The 24,317-nt window shown below is 39.8% G+C and overlaps 2 protein-coding genes across 10 annotated transcripts in view; one reads left to right on the top strand and one right to left on the bottom strand.

Annotated features, from left to right (window-relative positions):
* Window positions 1-11,377, bottom strand: part of DYNLT2 (dynein light chain Tctex-type 2) — an 11,787-nt gene extending 410 nt beyond the window's left edge. The window contains exons 1-3 of the mRNA XM_017507602.2: window positions 11,133-11,377; window positions 4,253-4,459; window positions 2,887-3,045 (exon numbers count right to left, since the gene is read on the bottom strand). Of these exons, the coding sequence (XP_017363091.1) occupies window positions 2,887-3,045; window positions 4,253-4,459; window positions 11,133-11,252 (486 nt within the window). The 5' untranslated portion in view covers window positions 11,253-11,377. The remainder of the gene's footprint in view (window positions 1-2,886; window positions 3,046-4,252; window positions 4,460-11,132) is intronic.
* A 5-nt stretch (window positions 11,378-11,382) lies between these two features.
* ERMARD (ER membrane associated RNA degradation) overlaps window positions 11,383-24,317 on the top strand; it is a 32,331-nt gene continuing 19,396 nt past the window's right edge. For 5 of the 9 annotated variants that reach the window (XM_017507596.2, XM_017507593.2, XM_017507595.2 and 2 more), the window contains exons 1-9: window positions 11,383-11,456; window positions 13,823-13,991; window positions 15,576-15,715; window positions 16,618-16,719; window positions 17,021-17,110; window positions 19,274-19,371; window positions 20,152-20,288; window positions 20,927-21,041; window positions 22,746-22,848. In XM_017507596.2, the coding sequence (XP_017363085.1) occupies window positions 11,451-11,456; window positions 13,823-13,991; window positions 15,576-15,715; window positions 16,618-16,719; window positions 17,021-17,110; window positions 19,274-19,371; window positions 20,152-20,288; window positions 20,927-21,041; window positions 22,746-22,848 (960 nt within the window). In that variant the 5' untranslated portion in view covers window positions 11,383-11,450. Of the gene's footprint in view, window positions 11,457-11,587; window positions 11,675-13,822; window positions 13,992-15,575; window positions 15,716-16,617; window positions 16,720-17,020; window positions 17,111-19,273; window positions 19,372-20,151; window positions 20,289-20,926; window positions 21,042-22,745; window positions 22,849-24,317 lie in introns of those variants that run through there. The other 4 variants (XM_017507601.2, XM_017507599.2, XM_037731065.1 and 1 more) reach the window with 4 other exon arrangements.

Raw genomic sequence — 24,317 nt, 5'->3', positions numbered from 1 at the left:
CAATTCTCCTGCCTCAGCCTCCTGAGTAGCTGGGATTACAGGCACGCGCCACCATGCCCAGCTAATTTTTTATAGTTTTAGTAGAGACGGGGTTTCACCATGTTGACCAGGACGGTCTCGATCTCTTGACCTCGTGATCCACCCGCCTCGGCCTCCCAAAGTGCTGGGATTACAGGCTTGAGCCACCGCGCCCGGCCCAGAAATTATTTTTAATATGTAATTTGTCTCCTTTCATAAAGATGTCACTACCCCTGCTCATCCTTCTTCTTTACTGGAGGCTGGCCTTTCTCTAAAACAGAGAGAGATTCCCTTAGCAGTGTTTCCAGGGCCAGAAGAAGGTACCTGGGAATGGGGGTATAGTGGCTCTGAATACAGTGTAACTCTGTCATGTGGTCCAAGACAAGGAAGTCTTCTCACCCTTTAAAGATTTTCAGTCAAAAAGTTTGTCAGAACCTTGCCTTGAAATGAAAAAATGGCATTCATTATACAAGTAGGCTGTAACGGACAATTATAACTACTTTTCTCCATATACAAATTCAAATGTGATCTGACTCCAGCTGACTTATTTGTGGAGGATCTAAAATTCTAAAGTGGCACAAATTCTTTTTCTTTTTTTTTTTTTTTTTTAAGACATAGTTTCTCTCTTGTTTCCCAGGTTGGAGTGCAATGGCATGATCTTGGCTCACTGCAACCTGAACTGCCTCCTGAGTTCAAGTGATTCTCCTGCCTCAGACTCCTGAGTAGCTGGGATTACAGGCATCTGCCACCATGTCTGACTAATTTTTGTATTTTTAGTAGAGACGGAGTTTCACCACATTGGCCAGGCTGGTCTCGAAATCCTGATCTCAGGTGATCCGTCTGCCTCGGCCTCCCAAAGTGCTGGGATTACAGGTGTGGGCCACCACATCCGGCTGAAAATGGCCCAAAATCTTTATGGCTTCTCCTATTAAGAAGTTGACTTTATGTCCCCACCCTGTGAATAAGACTTGGCCTTGTTACTTGCTATGAGTTGCAAAATATGACACTGTGAACCTTCCAAGCAAGGCCTTCAGAGGTCTTGTAGCTTCTGATCTTATGCTCATGGAATGCTATACTGAGACTCCCATGTTAAGAAAGCCCACTCAATCTACTGGAGGATGCTGGCGCACATGCAGGAGAACCCAGGTGCCCAGCCCACAGCTAGCCCAATGGTCAGATAAGTGAGAGAGGCCATCTGGGACCTGCAGGCCTAGGTAAGTCATGGGATGGCTACAAGTACATCAGTGAGACCAGCAGAAAGGCCAGGTAACTGACCCAGACCAAGCTGACTCACAGAAAGTAAGCAAATGCAGGGCTGTTGTTATAAACTACTGAGTTCTAGGGTGGATTTTTGTGCAATAATATAAGCTGAAACATTCCTCCACTCTGCATCATGCCACTCTCTACTAGCTACTAGTCCAGCTCCACATGTTACGTATCAAGCACACCAACTCATCCCTGCCTCAGGATCTTTGCCCTCAAATTTTTCTCTGCTTGAAACATCCTCCCTCCTCTTTGGTACAGCTGGTTCTTTCTTATCTGGACATCAGAGGGTTTCCCCTACTCTAAAGAATCCCAAATAGCCACTCTGCTACTCTACCATATCCCTACTTTAATGTTCTCTTTGTGGTGCTTATCATGCAGAACACCCCTATTTCTTAAGTGTGTATGTCATATGTGGTGCAGCTTCTGTTCTCCATGGGAGCCAGGACAGTTATTTCTTGCTGACTCTTCCCTCACCAGTACCCCTCTTACCAGTCCAGGTCCCCTTCCCCATGCTTCATCACGCAGTCCACTCCTGCATGGAACCTCTACAGATTCTTCCAAACACAATTTTTCCTCTCTTTTCTCTCCAACTCCCACATATTCATTATCAACTCCTTAGGTAATTACACAGCCTAGTGATATTATCTCTTTATTAATAAATAATGTTAATAATTACCTTGCTGTTTATTGAGGGCTCTGTGCTGGTGATTATGTTAAGGATTTTAATATAGATAATTTCATTTAATCTTCACAACAGCTCTAGGAAACCAGTTTTATCATCACCATTTTATAGATGATGAAACTGTGCTGAGGCCACAGCCAGCAAGTGTTGCAGAGGCAATCTGACTCCAGAACCCAGGCTGTTTACATTATCCCTATCATTTTAGTTCTTTAAATTCTAAATTGTGCTGTTTTATCTCCTTAACTAGAGTAAAAACTCCTTGAGAATCATTCTTGTATCTTCCTTTATCGTTATCATTCCTTGTATTTTCCTTAGTACCTAACACCCATTAGTGCCCAAAATAAATGTGCTGATTAATTAACTTAAATGACATTACACTGTCAAAACTGATATGATCAAGGAATAGAACAACCATGCAATTTAATAAATTATTAGTGCCAAATTGCCTCTTCTAGGTTTGTACTTTTCTTTTTCTTTTTTTTTTTTTTTTTATGGAGTCTCATTCTGTTGCCCAGGCTGGAGTGCAGTGGCATGATCATACGCCACTGCAACCTCTGCCTCCCAGGTTCAAGTGATTCTCCTGCCTCAGCCTCCTGAGTAGCTGGGATTACTACCATGCCCTGCTAATTTTTGAATTTATTAGAGATGGGGCTTCACCATGTTGGCCAGACTGGTCTCAAACTCCTGACCTTAGGTGATCCACCTGCTTCAGCTTCCCAAAATACAGGCATAAGCCAATGCACCCTGCTGGTTTGTACTTTTGAAATAATTTACAGTGAAATAAATATATTTACCAAAATGATAATTTCATTCAAAAGGTACCTCAGAATCAATGGCATACCTTGAGTCATCACAATGAAAATCAAATCACTAGAGAGAGATGCCTTAATTGCTAGATCCTGTATCAGTGAGGTACTTACATTTATTGCTTGGCCAGTCTTTTGAATGAATAATACTTTTATAATGAACTTATAACGGTGGTACCCAAATTCTTTGACTGCTAACAGTATGCGGTCTGCCAATTCAAGTGACAAGTGAGAGAAGACTTTATCATCATATTTGACATCTTTAAGACTTTCCTTCAAGAAAATTTAAGAAAAATACTTTATTTTCAAACCAAATATTCTCTGTATATAAAAATTCAAGTAGAAAACATATCTAAATAATATATATAACTGTTTTAAAAATAAATATATTCTTCACTAAATAACATTAAATAAATTTTAAGCCGGGCACAGTGGCTCACACCTGTAATCCCAGCACTTTGGGAGGATGAGGTGGGTGGATTGCCTGAGGTCAGGAGTTCGAAACTAGACTGACCAACATATCTACTAAAAATACAAAAAATTAGCTGGGCATGGTGGCAGGCACCTGTAATCCCAGCTACTCAGGAGGCTGAGGCAAGAGAATCACTTGGGAGGTGAAGTTTTCGGTGAGCTGAGATCCCACCATTGCACTCCAGCCTGGGCAACAACAGCGAGAGTCAGTCTCAAAAAAAAAAAAAAATATATATATATATATATATATATATATGCTTACCTACTTCAGTAACAGTTTTGAGGAATATTTATTTTGGTTTTCAAATTATGTTCAATTACTTTTCATTATCGACATAAGCTGTAAGTTGTAATTTACTACTCTAACAAACAATTAATAGACACAAAAAGATTTTTTTTGAAGAAGACTTCTAGAAATTCTTAGGTAAAGGAAAGAAACCTTTTAAAATTTATACACTTATTAAAATTCATATGTTGGTTTTCCTATAGTGAAGATTACTTGGACTTAGAACCTGTACCAAGTCACTGTCCTGCTCAGTGGGCTCACATTAAAACAACTTTCTAACCTTCCCCTGTAGCCTCTCACTCCACTGATTTTTCTCTTTGGCCTGTAGGAAAGTGAAATCAAAGATTTCTAACAATGTTTATTAATAAATTAATGTATAGCTTGAAGGAAATGGACATGGCTAGTGGGCTATAAAGCATTATACATTCTTACAAACCAGGAGCAGAACTGGACACCTAGCAAGCAGACTACACATCTTTGATTAACTGATTTGTTGTGCCTGCACCAATGACACAATGCTTCTCGTTCTAATGACAACTGCATGAGCCAATTCCTGGAATAAATGTCTCCGTGTGTGTGTGTGTGTGTGTGCGTGTGTGTGTGTGATACACACACACACATATATATATATATGAATATGTATATGTATGAAGAAATCTCCAGAAAAAGATTATATATATAACTCTCATACAATACTGCTATCATATATATTTATCAACCTACTGTTAGTATCTGCTGGACTTTAGTTTCTACTGAATGAGCTTGGAATTTCTTCAATGGCTCCATTCTGTATGAATTAGCAAACTTTAATTTTGCCAGGGCACTCTTCCATTCTTTACCTATATCAGCAATTGAGTCATCAAAAGGAGGCTCCACATACTGAACATCATGAATTGACTCTCTCAGTCTTTCTCTTAAAATCTGTGCATACTGAAGGAAAAAGAGGGGAAGAGAGAAGGGGAGAAAAGATTAATTTTTAAACTGTAAAATTAGATTTTAGATTAAAGAACACTGTACAGTGGACAAGGCTCACACAAAGCTTGGAAATATTGGAAATCTGTTAAACAGATTTCTACAATAATGTGGTTACTAAATCCTAGATTCACTCCTGGCTATCAATTTGGCAAAAGACCATGGGTGATTCAAAGGAACTAGAAACAAGAGTGGCCTTCAAGGAGGGCAACTGAGTGGCTATGGGATGAAGATACAGGGAAAACCTTTCTTCCTCCCTACCCTGAGATTAAGAAAATATTATCCTTCATTGTCCTAAAATTGTATTTTACTTTATTTACTTATCTTTAAATAATAAAATTATTTAGGTAGCACATTCATAAGTCTTAAGCTGAAAAAACACCAAAAGTGCATTGATCCTACATATACTCAGTTCATGCTTTTGACATGAAACATCCATTCTGTGACATCCAATATGCATTAATGAAATATTTACTTAGTACCTAATATGTCCCAGATAAATGCTCTAGCCTCTTAAGTTAAAAGTGAGCCTCATTTTTTTGATAGCCAGGAATTTCCTTTTCTTGCCTAATTACTTGGCTAGAATTTCCAGTTCTATGTTGAAAAGAAGTGGCAAAAGTGGACATCCTTGCTTTGTTACTAATATTACAGGAAAAGCTTTCAGTCTTTCCCCATCGAGTATGATGTTTGCTGTGCAGTTTTCATACAGAGCTTTTACTATGTTGAAGAAGTTTCCTCCTATTACTAGTTTGTTGGATGTTTTTATAATAAAAAAGTGTTGAATTTGACATATGCTTTTTCTTCATCAATTGAGATTGATCATGTGGTTTATTTCTTCATTTAGCTAAGGTGGTGTACTACCTTGATCAGTTTTCATCTGTTGAACCATCCTTGCATTCCAGGAACAAATTTCACTTGGTCTTGGTGTCAAATCCTTTATGTAAAATGCTGACTTGATTGCTAGTATTTTATTGAGAATTTTTGCATCAGTGTTAACGCATGACACAGGTCTGTAGTTTGCTTTTCTTGTGGTGTCTTCGTCTGCCTTTGCTATTAGGGTAATGCTGACTTCATAAAATGAGTTAGATTGTATTCTCTCTGCTTTTATCTTCTGAAAGAGATTGCAGATAATTGATACATATCTTTCCTTAAATGCTTGGTAGAATTCACCAAGGAAATCACCTGACCCTGGTGATTTCTGCTTTGGAAGGTTGTTATTGATTCAATTTTTAAAAACAGATATAGGCTTATTCAGATTATCTATTTCTTTTTGTATAAGTTTTGGGAGATTGCATCTTTCAAGAAATTGATCCATTTCATCTACACTACCAAATTTCTGGGCACAGAATTGTTCATAGTATTATTTTATTATATATTTGGTGTTCATAAAATTTCCAGCAACATCCTGACTTGCATTTCTGCTATTAGCAATTTGTGTCCTCTCTTTCTTAACCTGGCTAGAGGCTTATAGATTTTATTGATCTTTTCAAAGGAAAAGGTTTTGGTTTTGTCGGTATCTGATTTCAATTTCATCAATTTCGGCTATAATTTTTATTATTTCTTTTCTTCTGCATACTTTGGATTTAATTTGTTCTTCTTTTTCTAGTTTCTTAAAGTAGAACCTTAAATTATTTTAGCTCTTTCTTTTCTAATATGTGCATACATTTAATACTATACATTTCCTCCAAGCCCTGTTTTTGCTGCATTCTACAAATTTTGATATGTTTTCATTTTTACTTAGCTCAAAATATTTTTTAAATTTCTTTTGAGATTTCTTCTTTTGTTACAGTGTTTTTGGTGTCTAGCATTTCTTTCTGTTTCTTAGGATTTCCATTTCTGTGCTTACATTGCTCATCGGTTTTTGCATGCTATTTTATCAACTACAGCCCTTTAACATATTAATTATAGTTATCTTAAATCCTGTCTGATAATTCCAACATCCCTGCTATGTCTGGTTCTGATGCTTACTTTGTGTCTTTGTTATTGTTTTTTAGTATGCCTAATTTTCTTCATGATAGCCAAACATGTTTCACTGGGTAAAGAAACTGCTGTAATAAGGCCTCTAGTAATGTGCTGGTAAGGTGTTAGCGGAGAGGAAGCAATCTATAATCCTATGACTAGGTCTTTTAGTGAACCTGTGCTTCTGGACTGTAACTTCACTGATACTTCTGAGTTTTCTGCTTGTTTTTCTCCTACTTGCTTAAGTCATACAAGATGGCTAAGGCTTAAGTCATACAAGCGCAGAGCAAATTGCTGCTTGTTACTCTACTTTTGGGGGCAGCAGTTTGTCCTGTGACTTCACTTCTCTTATGGATCTAAGAAGAGTTAATTTTTTCAGTTTGTTCAGCTTTTTACTTGTTAGGACATAGTAGAAACTTTAAGCCCCTCACATGTAGAACAAGAAGCTGAAAGTCTTATAGTATTTGTTTTTTGAATGATATTTTAGCTGATTATAGAATTCTAGGTTGATAGTTATTTTCTTTCAGTCCTTAAAGATGATGCTTCAATGTCTTCTATCTTTCATTGTTTCTGAGAAGTACATTGTCATTTTGTCTGTTTCTATGTACATAATGTTGCTTTGTTCCAGTTGCCTTTAAATTTTTAAATCATTGGTTTCAAGCAATTTTTTTATTGTATGTCCTGGCATAATTTTCTTCATGTGTCTTGTGCTTGGATTTCACTGAGGTTCTTCGATTTGTGGGTTTGTAGTTTTCATCAAATTTGAAAATTTCTCATCCCTTTCTTCAAAGTAATTTCTTCACGTACTTTTTGTCTGTCCTCTCTCACCTCATTTGGGGACTCAAATTATCATTAGGCTACTTTAAGTTCTGTCAAAGCTCGTTGACATCTTGTAATATTTTTCCAGCACCCTCCCCCAGTTTCTATGTCTCTAACTGTCCTTTCTTCTGCACTGTTGAATCTGCTGTTAATACCACTTAGTGTATTTTCATCCCTGACATAGTATTTTTCATCTACAGAAGTTTGATTTACATTTAACATGCTAAATCTTTCTCTACACTCTTAAATATAATGTAATAATTTCATAATGTATGATTTGATTTGATGAAAACTAAAAACTCTCATAACTAATGTCTGTTTATACTATTTTTTCTGTAATTCCTGGGCTGTTTTTACTGTTTCTTCGATTTTGAATTTCATTTTCCTGCTTCTCTGCAGGTCTGTTAATATTTAGAGACGAGACAGTGTGAAATTTTACCTTCTTATAGGCTGGATGTTTTTGTATTCCTAAAACTCTTGAGCTTTCTTCTAAAACAAAGACATCTGGAAACAGTTTAATCCTCTTGAGTCTTGCTTCTCAGCCTTGATAGGCCAGATCAGAGAAATCATTCTCTTATTTTTTTCCCCACTAATGAGGCAAAATACTTCATAGCAGTCTAACCAAAGCTCTATATTTTTCATGGTTTTCCACTTTTTCTGGTGGGAACACGTCCAAGGATTTTTTTTCTGTTCCTTTTCGGTGATTTTGCTCTACTTCCACTCTCCATCTCTGGTGAGAACCTTCCTTACCAGATGCACTGGTGCACTGAGCAGAATACTCAGGGAAACCCTCTGTAGATCTTTGGGGTGGTTTGTGCAGCCCTGTCCTAATACTCTGCTCTCCAGTCTCATGCTATCTTGGCTTCCCAGGCTCCCAACTCCTTTTGAACTAAAGGAGGCCTTTCCTTGTGTTGTAGCCTGGAAACTCTCACCAGGCAATTAAAGTGGGGTCAATATGGGGGCTCACCTTACCTGTTTCTCATCTCTCAGAAATTACTTTCTTGTCCTGCCTGACACCCAATCAATGGAAACAATTGCTCCATATATTTTTGTGTGTTAAGTAGTTTCTGGTAAGAATTACTCCATATTGGCTGCAAGTAAAAGTCGCTCACCAGAAATAAATCTGCTGTGATCATCTGTCAGGTTTCTGTGCCTCTTATTTCCAGAAGCAGCATTATTAGCTCCCTAAACCTCTTAAAAACAAAATCATTTTGTTCTTGTTTATTAAGAGAATGCTTTTCTAGGGCAGTGATTGGGACCTTCCTTTCATCTACAATATACTCAAGGGATACAACTACATAGTATCATTAACAGTGGCTCTCAACTGCAATGATTCTCAAGGAAATGGGGCATTCATGTGTGGCCTGAAAATAACCATTAGTGCTTCTGAGATGAAGAGTATTTTATTCTTTTTATTAAGAATCTTTATAATCTTTTTTTAAATTGGGAATAGGCTTTAAATATGATCAACTTTTTGGCATCTAATAATACTTGAGTTTCTACTGATGTAGCATTTCCTCATATTAAGCCTACACATGGTCCTAAAATAAAATGAGCTTGGGCATATTACTTTTATTTCTAAATGCCACAAGCTAGTGTTTAAGATTTTTTTCCTTTTTCTTTACTGAGATGGAGTCTCACTCTGTCATCCAGGTGGAGTGCAGTGACACCATCTCGGCTCACTGCAACTTCCTCTTCCCAGGTTCAAGCGATTCTCGTGCCTCAGCCTCCCTGAGTAGCTGGGATTACAGGTGCCCACCACCGCACTCAGCTAACTTTTGTATTTTTAGTAGAGACGAGGTTTTGCCATGTTGGCCAGGCTAGTTTTGAACTCCTGACCTCAGGTGTTCAGCCCACCCTGGCCTCCCAAAGTGGTGGGATTACAGGTGTGAGCCACTGCACCCAGCTGTGTTTAAGATTTTCAAATGCACGTGCACAAGAAAGAACAATCAAAGTTTTCCATTTTTAGTAATCTACTTCGCATTTTGTGACCTTTGATCACAACAACAGGAACTCCTTTCTTGTTATACAAAAGCGTAATTTATTGGAAAGATAGAGTTTACATAACAGCAGAGAAGGTCGATGAACCAGATTCAGAAAGACACATGGAGCACTTTAGCTTCTCATCTTCAACCTCAATCATTTTCTTTGCATTATTTCAAAGAATTCATCTAATTAGCTTAGTTTGGGTTTCATCCTCATTCCAAAGTCAAGGAAAGTAGCTGACAATCTCATCAAAGCTCTATACAATTGCAGATGAGTTAATTCCCTAAAAGTTACTGACGACGTGCTACCACTAGAAAAAAAGGAAATGGAGGCAAAACAGATAAAAATCAAGACAGTCGTTGGTTAAACGGTATGTCTTAATTTTTCCATGCTCAGAAATAGGAAAATTAAAAGCTACCTTAAATTAGAAATGACTAAGTGCACAGTTTCCTCAGGTACATTTAGTGAGTTTTTGTAGAGTCCTTTCTCAATTTCTTCCCAATTATTGTTCTATTCAAATTTCTCACCTCTAAAAGACTCAACTTTAAAGATAGCTATAATTGATCACATCCATATCAAATAAGCAATAACTACTTTGGTCCATGTCCCCTCACTCCCAGATTTTAACCTATATACCAAGTGCACCTATGTGTCTCCTCATTTTGAGTTCAGGCTCACTAAATTTTAAAGACTTCAGACCTCAAATAGGCAGTTTATAAAAGTCACCCTTGTCTGCCTCAACATATAGAAATTTTTCTTTACTGTTGGTGACCTGTTACTCAGACTTTTTGCCAAGCGATACAGCATAGTGTTTGGGAGTGTGAAGTTTCAAGTCCAGCTGATTTAGGTTTCCTGCCCTGCCCTGCTCTTTTTCTTAGCTGTGTAAACTTGGCCTGTTTACTTTTCGTCCTTTAGTTCATTCATTCCTCTCTAAAATTTAGACACCAAGGAAACATTATTAGAACCTGAAATTTCGCCCTTAGTTATTTTGAGAAGTCTCTTTTTATTTGAGTATTCTTGAACTGTTTTAGGGTCTTCAAAAATTATTTTGCTTGTTAACTCTGTTTTCATCCTATTAAAGGTCCATGAAGTAAGCATAAAAAGAAATCAACACAGGCCAAGTGGACTGAGCACCAGGATACAAGTTCTGGTCCCAGCTCTATCATTACAGGTTTGCATTTTTGGGCAAACTAGTTTTCTGTTAAAGTATCAACAAAAGATGGAGTCTTGAGCACATTAACGGTTTTCAAAGCATAATCATATAGAAATGCCTGTGTTATACCACCAATAAAACTGAACAATGACCCTTTCCATCAATACCAAACAATAAGTTTTGGACAGAATATGTTCAACTTGTTTTTTTCTCCTGTATATTCTTCAAATATACAGACTGCTTATGTTTTTAAAGACCCCAAACATGTCACTATTCTGCCTAGTTTATCCATTTTTTTTAAAATACAGCATACACTCATTTTTCGCTAGCAAAACTGCTTAGGATGGCACTTGATACACTAACATAATGTCTTTTAGTAAAGCAATGATGCTCAGAGTAGTCTCAGGAAATCCGCAAGCTCAGTAAATCTGAAAAGGACTGCAGGTGATCTTGTAACCACCCATCCAATCGATTTATGTAGTGTTCTACGGCCCTAATTAAAAAACCAAGAAAACCTTAGCACTAAAGTCCAAAGGGGACTGCCCAGCTCAGTCTCGGTCTTCAATTTTGCATCTGGGGAAAAAAGAAACAGAAAAGGGAAATGCTGCCTCCTTGGCTCTGGGAGTGGTGTCAGGAGCGGGGCCCACTGAGGAGCGATTTCAATTACAGGGTCGGACAAGGCCGTCTCGGGCCCCTTGCTGTGTCCGCACTCACTGCCTCCTTCTCGAACATGCTAGGCCTTCTTTCTTTCCTAGGGGCCAGCGGCGCCTGCTGAGGGGTCTGGTTCAAGGTCTGGTTGACGCTCGGCTTCACGCCTCGGGCTCGCTTCTCCATCTTGCTCTGTTCTCTCAGACGCCCACCGCCTCCCCTTCTCCGCAGGCGGTCAAACGCCCCACCGACTCCCGCGAGACCGCGAGTCTAGCACTGCGCTTCTGGGGGCCGGAAGTGCCCGCCGGGGCGCCCAGACGCCTGGAGACGCTGCGGGCAGGCGCCTGCGTCATTCACGCGCGCCTCAGCGCGGTGCCGGAAGTTATGGAGGTAGGGCGGGTGACGGGCCAGGTAGCCCCGGGTCTGGGCAGGGAGTCAACCGCAGGCTGCGTGGTGCTCGGCGACCTGGAGTGGGTGGGCGAGCACGCGCCTGCGGTGGCTGGCGGTCCCCGCGCTGGAACGTCGCGGCCCCGGCCCGTGCGGCGGTATCGGCTCTCAGCCCTGCTAGACGCCGGGCGGGCCCTATCGGCCTCCCTGTGCCAGGCTCGGTGTGTCTGCTGCCCCCTGGCCCTGAGCTGAAACGCGGCGGACTGTCTGGGAGGGCTGTGCGCGGTGGCACGGGGGCCGAAGGCCGCAGGCCGGTCTCTCACCTGACCGTGGCCTCGTTCCTGGAAGCGCAGTTTCCTAGCCACTGCCTGACAGTAAATTTGTGTTCATCGCTTTTAGACCGTTTGAGTAACAGTATAAAACTCGTCACGACTGCCTCACCGACCTCGTGTCAGGAGATCTGGTTGTATGTGGTTGCCTCATAATAATTTTTTTTCTTCCCTGAGGCAATTAAATATCAAACACCTATCATCAGCAGTAACAACAGCGGAGCCGGGCGTGGTGGCGTCTGTGGCCCCAGCATCTCGGGAGGCTCAGGGAGAAGGATCACTTTAGCCCGGGAGATGGAGACTGCAATGAGCTGAGATCGCGCCACTGCACCCCTGTCTGGGTGACAGCGAGACCCCATCTCCAAAATAGTGATAATGATAACTACCATTTTTGAGTACCATGTGCTAGACGCTTTTCCTGTATTATCTCATTACTGCAGCCATGTAAGATGCAGTCTGGCACCGTTTTATTTCAGTTAGTGCTGAGACTCGGATATGTTAAGTAACTTTTCCAAGGCAAGAGGTAGTCAGAGGCCGAGGAATGATTCAAATTTAAGTCTAGCCCCAAAGCACCAGCCCAGTGTGGTCTTCACAGTTCTCGCCCCATAGGACCTAATTACAGGCAACAGTCGCCACAGTTAATGCACATTTCTTTAGTGATGCCTTAACTGTTAGGGCCTGCTAGGATTGTTAGAAAACCAGGGATGAGTGTGGGAAAGTGCAACATCTGGGGAACTGGAAGAGCAAACAGGGTAATTGATATTGAGCAGGACAAGGGAACTGAAACTGATCAGTTTCCAGGTTAGGAGGCTGCCCAGAGTTATTGGTGACTGTCACAAAACAGTCACCCCTTAACTCGAAACGCCAAAATAAAAGAGCCTCGGTTCAGCTTTAGATCCTGAATTTGACTTCTTTGCAGGTTTATACGATGGTGTTAGTGTCATGTGGGATAATTTTGAGGATTTTGATTTAATTTAGTTCTCCGAAAATTTTGGAAAACCAGTACGGCTTGCTAATTTTTACATGGCAGAGGAGGCTAAACTTTACCTCTGCCCATCTTAGCTCGGAGTGACACCTTTAACAAAAGAAAAGTTAACAAGAAAAAAGTTTATTAATGCACAGAGTGCACATCACAAGGGTTAAACCTCAATGAAAGATAACTTGAAATGGTGGCTTAGAACTACATTTGTATACCATCTTCAACAAAGAACTATAGATTTGCAGAGAAATGACACAGTAAAACAGTTTTAGGCTTTAAAGGGCAGGAAACTGGGAAGGTAGATACATGTTTGGAAACTAAAGGAGTAAGAATTGTCTGTAGATTCCTCTGGTGCCTTCTCTGGTCTGTTAAGAGTCTAAAGTTACCTCCAGTAAAGAATTTATATCCTGTCTTTGGGCGGAAGAGGGGGAGGATAGAGAGAACTTTTCCTTCATTTGCTGCCTCTTGTCTTCATCTCAGATTTTTTTTTTATATCAGAGAGGCGTGTTTTGTGATGACGTTGTGGTTTTCTTAGCACCGTTTAGGGAGTCAGAGGGATTCGGGTTTCTTTTTCTTTTTTCTTTGCTTCTTTTTCATATGCCTTGATGTCTGCTTTTCCATTCCCCATTTAAAGAATTGCTTATTTTGATAACTCTGGGATAGTGAAGGAATGCTCAGAGGAATAATGCCCTGTTCATAAAACACACTGAGCTTCCGTGAACTCGTATCTTTTTTTGTTTTTTGTTTTGTTTTGTTTTTAAAAGTAAAGTGAAAGCAAGTTTAAGAAAAGGAATAGAGTGGCTACCGCATAGAGCAGTCTGCAAATATTATGATTGATCATTTTAACTCTTTAAACCTTTCTCATATTTGAGAGCATTTATGTACATATCTTTAATATTTAATCATAATGTTGTAATAATACAGCTCTCATGATATCCAGAAAGCATGTTAATAGTAACTACACCTGAGTTCATTCAGTTCTTAAGAGAGTTTTCTCGTGACTTAAATATATAATACTCTGCTTTTCTTTCTGTTAATCAGTGCCTTTGTTTTTTTTTTAGGTATTAATAGGGGCCCCTATTACCACATGTCTTTCTCCCCCGGTATATGATATAATTTGTAATCTTGGGTTTGAACTCAGAGAAAATTGTGACATCAGTAGCATTGTAACTCAGAATGGTGAGGTATGCTGGAAAACAATCACAGACTGTGTGAGCTACACAGAGTCAGGTTTGTGCTGTCTTTGTACTCCAAACTTTTGTGACTGTTCTGTTGAAAATGTCCTGACCTGTAAAATTCCCCTTTCTGACCACTGCTTCCTTTTATTAGATAATGTTATAGGCCTGACTCCAAGGAGAAAAGGAATTAATATGAAAAGAGAGGAGACGAGGCCAGAGAAGCATGGAAAAATTCATGGAAAGCTAGGCTAAGAAAACCACCTCTACAGAAGAGGTGTCAGGAGGAAGAGAGGAGCTGGTGGGCTGTTGATGATACAGATCTCAGGGCCTTGAGATGATTTTCTATAGGAGTCATATGAATTAAGGGTATAAAATGACCAGTAATAGATTATACAGTTATTTTAAATGTCTTCTAGGCATTCTTGCACACTTTAGAAATATGGGTGGGGAAATTTAATAATAGTTATAAAAATTACAAATGAACATACTCTGGCCTAGCAGTCCATTTTCAGGAATCTTTAAGACAGATACAGATATGAAAGTGGGTTTGTGCAAGGTTATCCTTTAATAAATTAACATAGCCAAACATCAAGCAATAGGGGTTTGGTTCAGTAAATTATGATAAATGCATATAATGGAATATTATGCAGTGGTAGAAAAGAATGAGGAGACTCTTCTGATACAGAAATCTCTGAGCTAAGTGGGAAAAAAACCAGGAAGGGCATGTATTTGTATTTACCCTTTGCTATTTCATTCATTCATTCATTCATTCATTCATTCATTCATTCGAGACGAAGTCTTGCTCTTGTCCCCCAGGCTGGAGTGTAATGGTGTGATCTTGGCTCACTACAACCTCTGCATCCCAAGTTCAAGCCATTTTCCTGCCTCAGCCTCCTGAGGAACTAGGATTACAGGCCTGCCACCACACCCAGCATTTTTAGTACAGATGGAGTTTCACTCTGTTGGCCAGGCTGGTCTCGAACTCCTGACCTCAGGTGATCTGCCTGCTTCGGCCTCCCAAAGTGCTGGAATTACAGGCGTGAGTCACCGTGCTTGGCCACCCTTTGCTATTTATTGATCATTAACCAAGTGGATGGTTAATCCCTAACTTAAAAAAAAAAAAAAAAAAAACTAAAACAACAGAAGCTTCATATAAAAAAATTAAAGCAACAAAAACTTTGTATTATAAATATGTTTTAAAATAATTCATTGTCATAAGAAATGTCAGTCTAATAATGTTAACTTAAAAAAAACCAGTTTACAAAATTGTATATAGAGAGTGAGCCTGGTTTAACTTTAAAAAAATCAGGTTACAAAATTGTATATACAATGTGAGCCTAGTTTCCTGTATATTTATGTACAGGTAAAGACATTGACAAAAATATTTTTTTCTTGTTTGAAACTTTTTGTATTTTCCAAATTCTCTACTGACAGTATATTTTTCTTTTATAATCTGATAAGCATTATATGATTTATTTCCAACAACATAAAAAGTTTATCCTGTGTTCAATGGTAAACTGATTGTTGATTTTGTGGAAGTTTTATAATTAAAGCATTTTCTTCTTTGATGATGTAGATGTTTTATATCACATGATATGAAGCTATGGTGCTAAAATTTGTTTTCTTATCCTTTAAGACCAGGGTCTGGATTACTGGGGAAGTGTGAGGCTGCTGGGCCCTGTGTGTGAAGCTGTCCATTCACATTTCTTATCTCTGACCAAGGGGCAGTTTGAAATTCAGTATGCACCATGGTTCCAGTGGACAAGTTTTCCACAGGTTTGGTTTTTGAACAACCTTTAGAAATAAAAAACTGTGCAAATACTACTTAGAGGACTTATTATTTGCCAATTTTAAAGGGGCCTCCTTCATCCCCAGGCCCTCCAACTGTGAAGAACTGTTGAGGGTTGCAAGAGAACCCTGGCTATTATGCAGGGTCTCCAAAGCCTGAGCTGAGAAACATCCCTTGGAACACAGGAATTCATTATCACAGGATTAGGGGTTGGAGAGCTAACACTTGGCACTTGGTGCTTATCCAGGGACAGAAGAAAAATTGACCACTTCAGAATAAGAGGCCCTGTGGAGAGGTATTGAGGTGTTCTAAGACATCTAAGACGGTGGGACCTGGAGACTAGAGCTGGGATACCTGGTTTGTTATGAGGAATTGAAGGGAGTATGGGTAATTTGGGGCCCAACCCAAAATTTTGTTTTGGTATGTTCTTGTGGTCAGTTTTTGGCACACTAAATGACCACAGTAAAGCAGTAGCTATAACAAGTCTAATTCTGCTTTGAATTTGGAGTGAAGGAATTATCGCATCCCTCTTGTACTAGCATTTTCAAGTGACAGGATGATCAGCCTTGTGTGTATCTGTTTGAGGACTCAGCCAAATCAAAAGGAGAAAAAGATGAGGTCAAAATGCTTGAGTTTTCCACTTAAATTATACCAGATTTGTTGCTTTCAATAAACATTTAAGTAACTTTCAAGGAATTCTTTAGCTATTAAAATATTTTTATGGATTCTTTAGGCAATATAATTATACAGAAAATGCCTACTTATCCCCTGAAAATAACTAAAATATGACAGTTGAAATCTTTAGAGGTTTGAATTTCAATAAATAATATTGTTACTTTGAGGAATAGTTTTAGATTGCACATCCTGATATGTGTTTTATTCTAAACAGTTATTTCCTGAAATATTTGAAGCCTTGAAAAGTCTACAATCTCCTGCTATTTCTCTTAGCTTAATGAAACTGACATCATGTCTAGAACGAGCCTTGGGTGATGTAAGTGTGAGATCTCTTTCATTATTGGACCATTAAATTGTCTGAATGAACATTTAATAAATGTTCATTAATAAACAATAAACTCTTTTACAGTTGCCCTCAGATTTCTTATTTTCCTTTAATATTAAAATCATTTGGTACAAATTTTTAATATTTGACTTTTGAATGATTATGAAATCAAAGGATTGGTGTCTAAGTATTTTTCTCCCCTCATTTGTATAAACAGTTGCTTCATGGATAATGTTTTTAATGTTTATTAGCTCATAATGCAATTGTTACACAATTTTTGTTTGAATTTTAGGTATTTTTACTGATTGGGAAGGAATGTCCCTTTCTTTTAAGAGATCTACTTGCATCTGAAGAGCTTGCTCAAATCTTTGGGCAGTCTGTGGTAAGCTTGCTCATCTAAACCCGTGGAGTATAACTGTTTTCATGCTGCTGATAAAGACATACCTGAGTCTGGGAAGAGAAAGAGGTTTAATTGGCTTTACAGTTCCACATGACTTGGGAGGCCTCAGAATCATGGCAGAAGGAGAAAGGCACTTCTTTCATGGCGGCAGCAAGAAGCAAAAGAGGAAGAAGCAAAAGTGGAAACCGCTGATAAACCCATCAGATCTCATGACACTTATTCACTATTCTGAGAATAGCACAGGAAAGACCAGCCCCTATGATTCAACTACTTCCCCTGGGTCCCTCCCACAACATGGGAGGATTTTGGAAGATACAATTCAAGTTGAGACTTGGGTGGGGATACCGCCAAACCATATAATGAAGTCAGTGCAAAACAGCAATTCACATATGCTGTGCTTTTTTTCCTTCCCAAACTGATGATGCTTTAGGAAAAAAATGTATCAGTGATTCAAGCTTATTCACCTACCCTTTCAAAATCACGCCTCCTCCAGCACGTAGAAAGCTTTCCTATCCTGGGTGTGAATAACTCTGGGGCACCACAGGGCCAATGTGAAGCATGTTGCCTCAATCAATTACATATTAATAACTATAATACCAAATCCAGAATACAACTTTAACTCTTTAAATGAGTGATAATACAGTTTTATTTGAAATCTTTAACGTGAAATTATGCTTTTTGCAACTATTTAAACTTAGAGTGGAAAAAAAATCAGGCATTAAAAAATAATACAGTTACATACTATATTAAAATCTCCTAATGGGCACATGATCAAGAGACTTAAGACTAATGAATAACCTTTAAGCAACTGAGTGAGGCAGGGTCAAGATGAAGAAACCCAGGAGAGCCTTGTGTGGAAGCTGTGCATGCCAAGTCAGGGAGCCACTAGATGATTTTTGGAGTAAAGAAATTTGTCTTCAGTGGAGCTTTTGCATTCTTTACTGTGGATCTTTACTCCTTGTCAGCTTAAAGATCATTTTCTTTTGTGGAAAGCATGGAGTGAATATAAAAACTGCAAACCTCTTGTTACACTGAATTCTTAAACACATTTTGTTTCTTTGATTTGTTCTTTGGTATTTGCCTGTATGTGATTGGCCTTCTGCCCACTTGTGGCCACTTCAGCTACCAGATACTTTTACTCGGCCACTGGCATTTATACATCTGATTGACCAGATGGTGTGAACCATGAGTATTTCACAAATTAATGGTAGAGCAAAAAGATCTCCTGAAGTTGCATAGAAGAACTGCTTGTTAAATGTTCCTACTTTGAGTAGAACCTGCTCTTGATCATTTCCACTTGCTGCTTTTGGGTCTCCTTGCTGAGGGAAGTTCAGAATGCATCCATATTCCCTCCTCAGCAGCATCTTCACATGCATGAAGACAGTGTTCACGTCTTTCTCGAGTCTTCTGGAGGCTCAACCATTCTTCCTTCTATGACATGGCTTTAAGTTCTTTTAGTCTTTGAGCATCTTCCATTTTTTTCTGAGTTTCTTCTAAGTATGGTGCCTCAAACCCAAAGCAGTTCTCTGGGAATGGCATGATTGCAGTCCATTAAGTAGGACCCCTGGTTTTGTGTTTTCCTCACTCTAGATGGTGGAGTGGGTCAGTGATGGGTTTCAAGTCAGACAGCTGGGAGGTGGAGGCTCAAGCCTGGAGCCATGCTGCTCTGTCATTTGCCCTACTGTCTCTGTTGAACCACACAGCTGCATGCTGCTTAATACAACAATAACTTTCTGCTTATATCATTATCTTCTTGCATTTTATTTAGATATTAGGCGCATTTGAAGAACTTTATTAACGCAGGATAGCCTGGGTCAGATCTTATCCCCCATACTGATTTTGTCACCTTCGAGACTTCGATTTCACCTTTCCATGCTTGTATTTTTTTCACCTGCATGCTGGGGATTATGGTAGTACCTTCTTCATAGGTTGTTCTTAGGATGAGTTGATGAATACATATAAAATGTGTCTGGCACATATTAAGCAGTCAATAAATGTTGGTTTTATTATTATTACTGCTACTTCCTAGCCTAAACTGTTGGCTTTGTCAGTTAAAAAGAAGAACACAAACATTATCTTCATATTATATTGTTTTATTCAATAATAATTAACTCTGTCATGATTTACTATCCTTAACTGGATTAGATGAATGTGCTAAAAGTCTTCGTTGGCTCTCCATGTGGTCTCAACCTGCGTAATATCTTATGGCATGGGTTTGCATCACCTGAAGAAATTCCTCCAAAGTAAGTTGCAAGTGAAGAAATTTTCTTGCTGTTTTGAATCTACCAAGGAGTCTTTTAAGTTTTGAATTTCGCAAGAAGGAAATATGTATTTTGTGAAAGATGAGTGAGTTTTGAGAGAGGATTTTGAAGATAAAATTGAATATTACTGATGTAGTCACTAGAGTGATAATAGGGTTATGGTTTCAGTGACTTGCATCCCAAAGGCAATTCAGAGGTGGCACCAGAAGGATGTTATGCCGTTCACGTCTCAGGTGGGTGGAAGACCCTGAGGTTTCCTCAGGGTCTTCATCAGAGTTTCTCTGGTGTTATTGTGCCTCACAACCATTGCACAACTTAATTCTATAGAATTGTGTGCATTATTATTATTATTTTTTTTGAGATAGAATTTTGCTCTGTCACCCAGGCTGGAGTGCGGTGCTGTGTTCTCAGCTCATTGCAACCTCTTCCTCCCAGGCTTAAGCAATCCACCCGCCTCAGCCCCCTGAGTAGCTGGAAGTACAGGCACGTGCCACTATTCCCACCTAACTTTTTTGTATTTTTTGTGGAGATAGGGTTTCACCTTATTGTCCAGACTGGTCTCAGACTCCTGAGCTCAAGTGGTCTGCCTGCCCCAGCCTCCCAAAGTGCTGGGATTACAGGCATGAGCCACATGCTCAGCCAGTTCCTTGAAATTCAATGGTGCTTTGCTTTCTTAATTTTAAATTTGTATTTTTCACAGTGAAGCTTTTTATAGGTATGACTGAGTACATTTTTGTAACAGATCTATGGTATTTCCCCTAGATACTGTTCAATGATGATACTGTTGACAGTAGGATTGGGTCAGTTACTGAAGAGTTACCTTCAAAACACTAAACTTACATTGGCACATCGCTCTTTCATAACTCTTAAAAACCTAGAGGATTTGGTTATTTTTCCTGGTAAGTACTACATTTTACATTTTTTCCTTAATGTAGTTTTGCATAGATATTTGCAAAGTCAGTAAACAGCATTGAGGTGTGTACTCGAGGTGGGGTGCAGTAGTTATTCTTCAGTGGTCAGATAGCTTTCAGAGTCGCTTGAAGAACCTCCTGCATTTTGCTACCCAAAGCCCTGTCTCCTCCCGCCATGTCCCGGGGTGGTTGTGGGGTTCATAGAGTTGCGGCTGTGTGAGTCCAGCTCTTTCTTCCTCAGATGTGCTATGAACAATAGTGGCCTCAGGCTATGGTAGGATGTATGTTTTCACCTCTGATATCTTTGTACTCATGATCGTTATGCCAGAAGTACTTGTAATATCAAGGGTCTTTTATACCTTCTGAAAATATATTTTACTTCTCTTGGTCATTGTACTCAGTTGGTCCACCCTGAGCTGTTGCCTGAATCACTGAAGAGATGTACATGCCCTCCTTTCTGAGGCTCTTGGTCAGGGCGACCCTGCTCTTTGATGAGTCCCCTGCAGCAGTGGCTACAGTTCAACTACCTAAAGTGATTGACTCATTGGCGTCACTCCCTCAGCATGTTCCCATCATTTTTCATTTGATTCGTATGATTGTGTTTAAAACTGTTTGTTATTTTGCAGATGTTACTTATGAGGTGCTTTCAGTATTAGAAGAAGTGATGACAAAATCTGCTTTTATATTAAAAATCATGTTACCATATTGGGAAGTTGCACTGATCAAGTTCAGGTCACAAAGGTAACTGAAGGGTGCATAGCATGGTGGTTTTCAGTGGTTGGAGGTCAGTCTTTCTTGATGCCCTTCACTTTTGTTGCTTTTTGCTGTTAGAGTAGAATTGAAGAGAAGCTGGACTGACTTTAGCAGACCTGAAAATAAAACACCTTCATAGAGTCACTTAAAGGACAGCCTGTGATTATATCTTAAACATTGTGTGTCAGCCTTTTACCAGTTGATATAATTATTTTTCGGGATGCACTTTTTAATATTTTCTGAAATTCTTAGAATGAGTGAAACATGTCCAGAATCATGAAACAAAGACAAACCAGCTTTTTCCTGACATTCTTTTTCTATTTCCTCAGGGGCAAACACATGTATGGTAGCCACCAGAAGGTCTAGTAAGCTGGTCTTTAGTTCTTTAAAGGATATTATCCTATTCATTCATTTTTATACTTTGAGAATCCACTGAAATCCTGGTGTTTGCATTTTTGTTTTTTCTTTTTAAGACTAGATCTCACTCTGTCCCCCAGGCTGAAGTGCAACGGAACCATCTCGCCTCACTGTAGGCTTGAGCTCCTGGGCTCATGCAGTCCTCCCACCTCAGCCTCCTGAGTAGCTAGGACTATAAGTGTGTATTACCATGCCTGGCTAATTTTGTACTTTTTCTAGAGATGAGGTCTTATTCCATTTCCCAGGCTGATCTTGAACTCCTGGGCTCAAGTGATCCTCCTGCCTCAGCCTCCCAAAGTGCTGGGATTACAGGAAAGAGCCACTGCACCCAGCCTCAGTATTTTTTAGAAGCAATGAAATGATTTAGAAAGTTCTCTGATGATGTTTTATTCTATAGAAGCTACTAAAAATGGTTCATCAAACATGAAAACACTGGAAAATGTTTTTAAAATCATTAGTAGATGAAACTGGTTGTGTGTGTGTGTGTGTGTGTGTGTGTGTGTGTGTGGTTTTTTTTTGTTTGTTTTTGTTTTTGTTTTGTTTTGTTTTGACACGAAGTCTCACTGTGTCACCCAGGCTGGAGTGCAATGGTGTGATCTCAGTTCATTTCATCCTCTGCCTCCTAGGTTTAAGTGATTCTTGTGCCTCAGCCTCCCAAGTAGCTGGAACTACAGGCATGCACCACCACGCCTGGCTGATTTTTGTATTTTTAGTAGAGGTGGGGTTTCGTCGTATTGTCCAGGCTGCTCTCAAACTCTTAGCCTCATGTGGTCTACCTGCCTCAGCCTCCCCAAGTGCTAGGACTACAGACATGAGCCACTGTGCCCAGCTGCTGCTTTTTGTTTCTTATATTAGCAAGTATTATCACTTCTCTTTGCCTTTGATATCTAGACTGCAGCAGTTACTGTGATGTTGGTGTCAATATTATTTTTGTTTTTTGCTTTTTTACTTAGAGACAGTTTTACTCTGTCACTCAAGCTAGAGTGTAGTAGCACAGTCATAGCTCACTCCAGCCTTTAACTCCTGGGTTTAAGCATTCCTGCTGCCTCAGCCTCCTAGGTAGCTAGGACTGGAGGCATGTGCCACCACACCTTGCTAATTTCTAAATTTTTTGTAGAGATGGAGTGTCCCTGGCTGGTCTTGAACTCCTGGCCTCAAGCGATCCTCCTGCTTTGAATTCCCTAAAATGCTGAGATTACAGGCATGAGCCACTACCTGGCCTAATATTTATTTTTGAAACATGGAGTTTTACCTATTTTCCCTTCAATTTCATAGGTTTGCTGACTGTGCCATATTGTTGCTGGCACAACTAGAGACTGGACTTAGGAATGTTTTTGCCACACTTAACAGATGTCCAAAAAGACTCCTGACTGCTGAGGTAAACTTGTTTTTATTATTGATTGTGATTGTTGTTGCTGTGTTAACAGTTTTCTGTGACCAGTTAAAAGGTTTTTAAAATTTTATTCTATTTAACATTAAAATGAATTTTTAAGCTAAGAAGTGGGGAATGCTTTACTATCATTTTAATAGGATTTATATTTATGTTATTTATTTTTTAATTTCTGTAATATTTCAAAACAGCCTTTTAAACTTATCGATGCCATGAAAGTAGTGGGTGCTGATTCCCTCTCTATCCATACTGATGGTGTGTCACTGTAACCGCATGAGATGGTTGGGTCCAGCCAGGAGGCCGAGGCCGACCAGTGGTTGATTCTGACCTTGGGAAAGTAATCAAAACCTTCTGAGCATGAGTTTCTCCATCTTACAAATGGGAGATGTGGGATTTAGAGATGATTTGGTTTAGTGCTAGCCCTGCAGCAGACCATGGAAGGCTTTGTCTATGTTTCTTGAGCCCCTCCATGCGTGCACACATGCATGCGCACACAGTTGTCTCAGAGTTCCCACATCAGCCCTGGTTGCCCTGTCTGAGGCAGGCATCTCTGAGCTTCCAGCCGACCTCCTCTGGCTCCTAGAATTTCTCATTTCTGCTTCTTTTTGGTAGTTATGGCCAGATCTGGCTGCTCATGACAGAGATCTGGAAATAGTATGGCTGCAGTGACTGAAATAGGATAGAAGTGCATTTCTGCTTTTCCTAAATGTGAGTAGCCCCCGCTGAGATGGCAGCGCCCCTGTCATCAGCACTCAGACCCGTCTGTGTCATCTTCCACTAATGAGGGCCAGGCCTTTCTCATGGAGCCTTCTTCCTCATGGCTCCAGCTGGCTGTGTCAGCCATCATATCTGCTTTCCAGCTAGCAGGAAAAGCAAAGATTGGAGCATGCCCCTCTCTAAGGACACTTCCTAGAGGTAGCATAGGCCATCCTCTTGGCCAGCGCACGTGCTGCCAGGGAGGCATGGAAGTGTTCCTGGGTGGGCGAGTGCCCAGCTCTCCACCAGACACTCTGTTGTGAAGGGTGGGGAGGTGCAGCCTCTCTACAACTCGGATTCTCATCTCCTCTAGGTTGGCTTTTGCTTTTTGCCCCTCTTTGTAAGCATTCCTCAATGCTTTGCTCTCAACCCCATCCTCTTGTTTTCTCTCCCTGAGAGATTTCATACAGCTCTGTGCCTTATATTTTCATCTCTGGGGGAATAGCAATTAGAAAATACTTTGAACCCAATGAAAATGAAACCCAAGACCTCTGTTCTGTTCCATTGGTCTATATCTCTGTTTTGGTACCAGTACCATGCTGTTTTGATTACTGTAGCCTTGTAGTATAGTTTGAAGTCCGGTAATGTGATGCCCCCCGCTTTGTTCTTTTTGCTTAGAATTGACTTGGCTATGCGGGCTCTCTTTTGGTTCCATATGAAGTTTAAGGTGGTTTTTTCCAGTTCTGCGAAGAAGGTCATTG

This window comes from Cebus imitator, unplaced genomic scaffold (genome assembly GCF_001604975.1).
Source record: "Cebus imitator isolate Cc_AM_T3 unplaced genomic scaffold, Cebus_imitator-1.0 Scaffold380, whole genome shotgun sequence".
In the NCBI taxonomy this organism is placed as follows: Eukaryota; Metazoa; Chordata; class Mammalia; order Primates; family Cebidae; genus Cebus; species Cebus imitator.
Note: the sequence above shows the minus strand (reverse complement) of the source record. Positions and strands in the feature narration are given on the sequence as shown.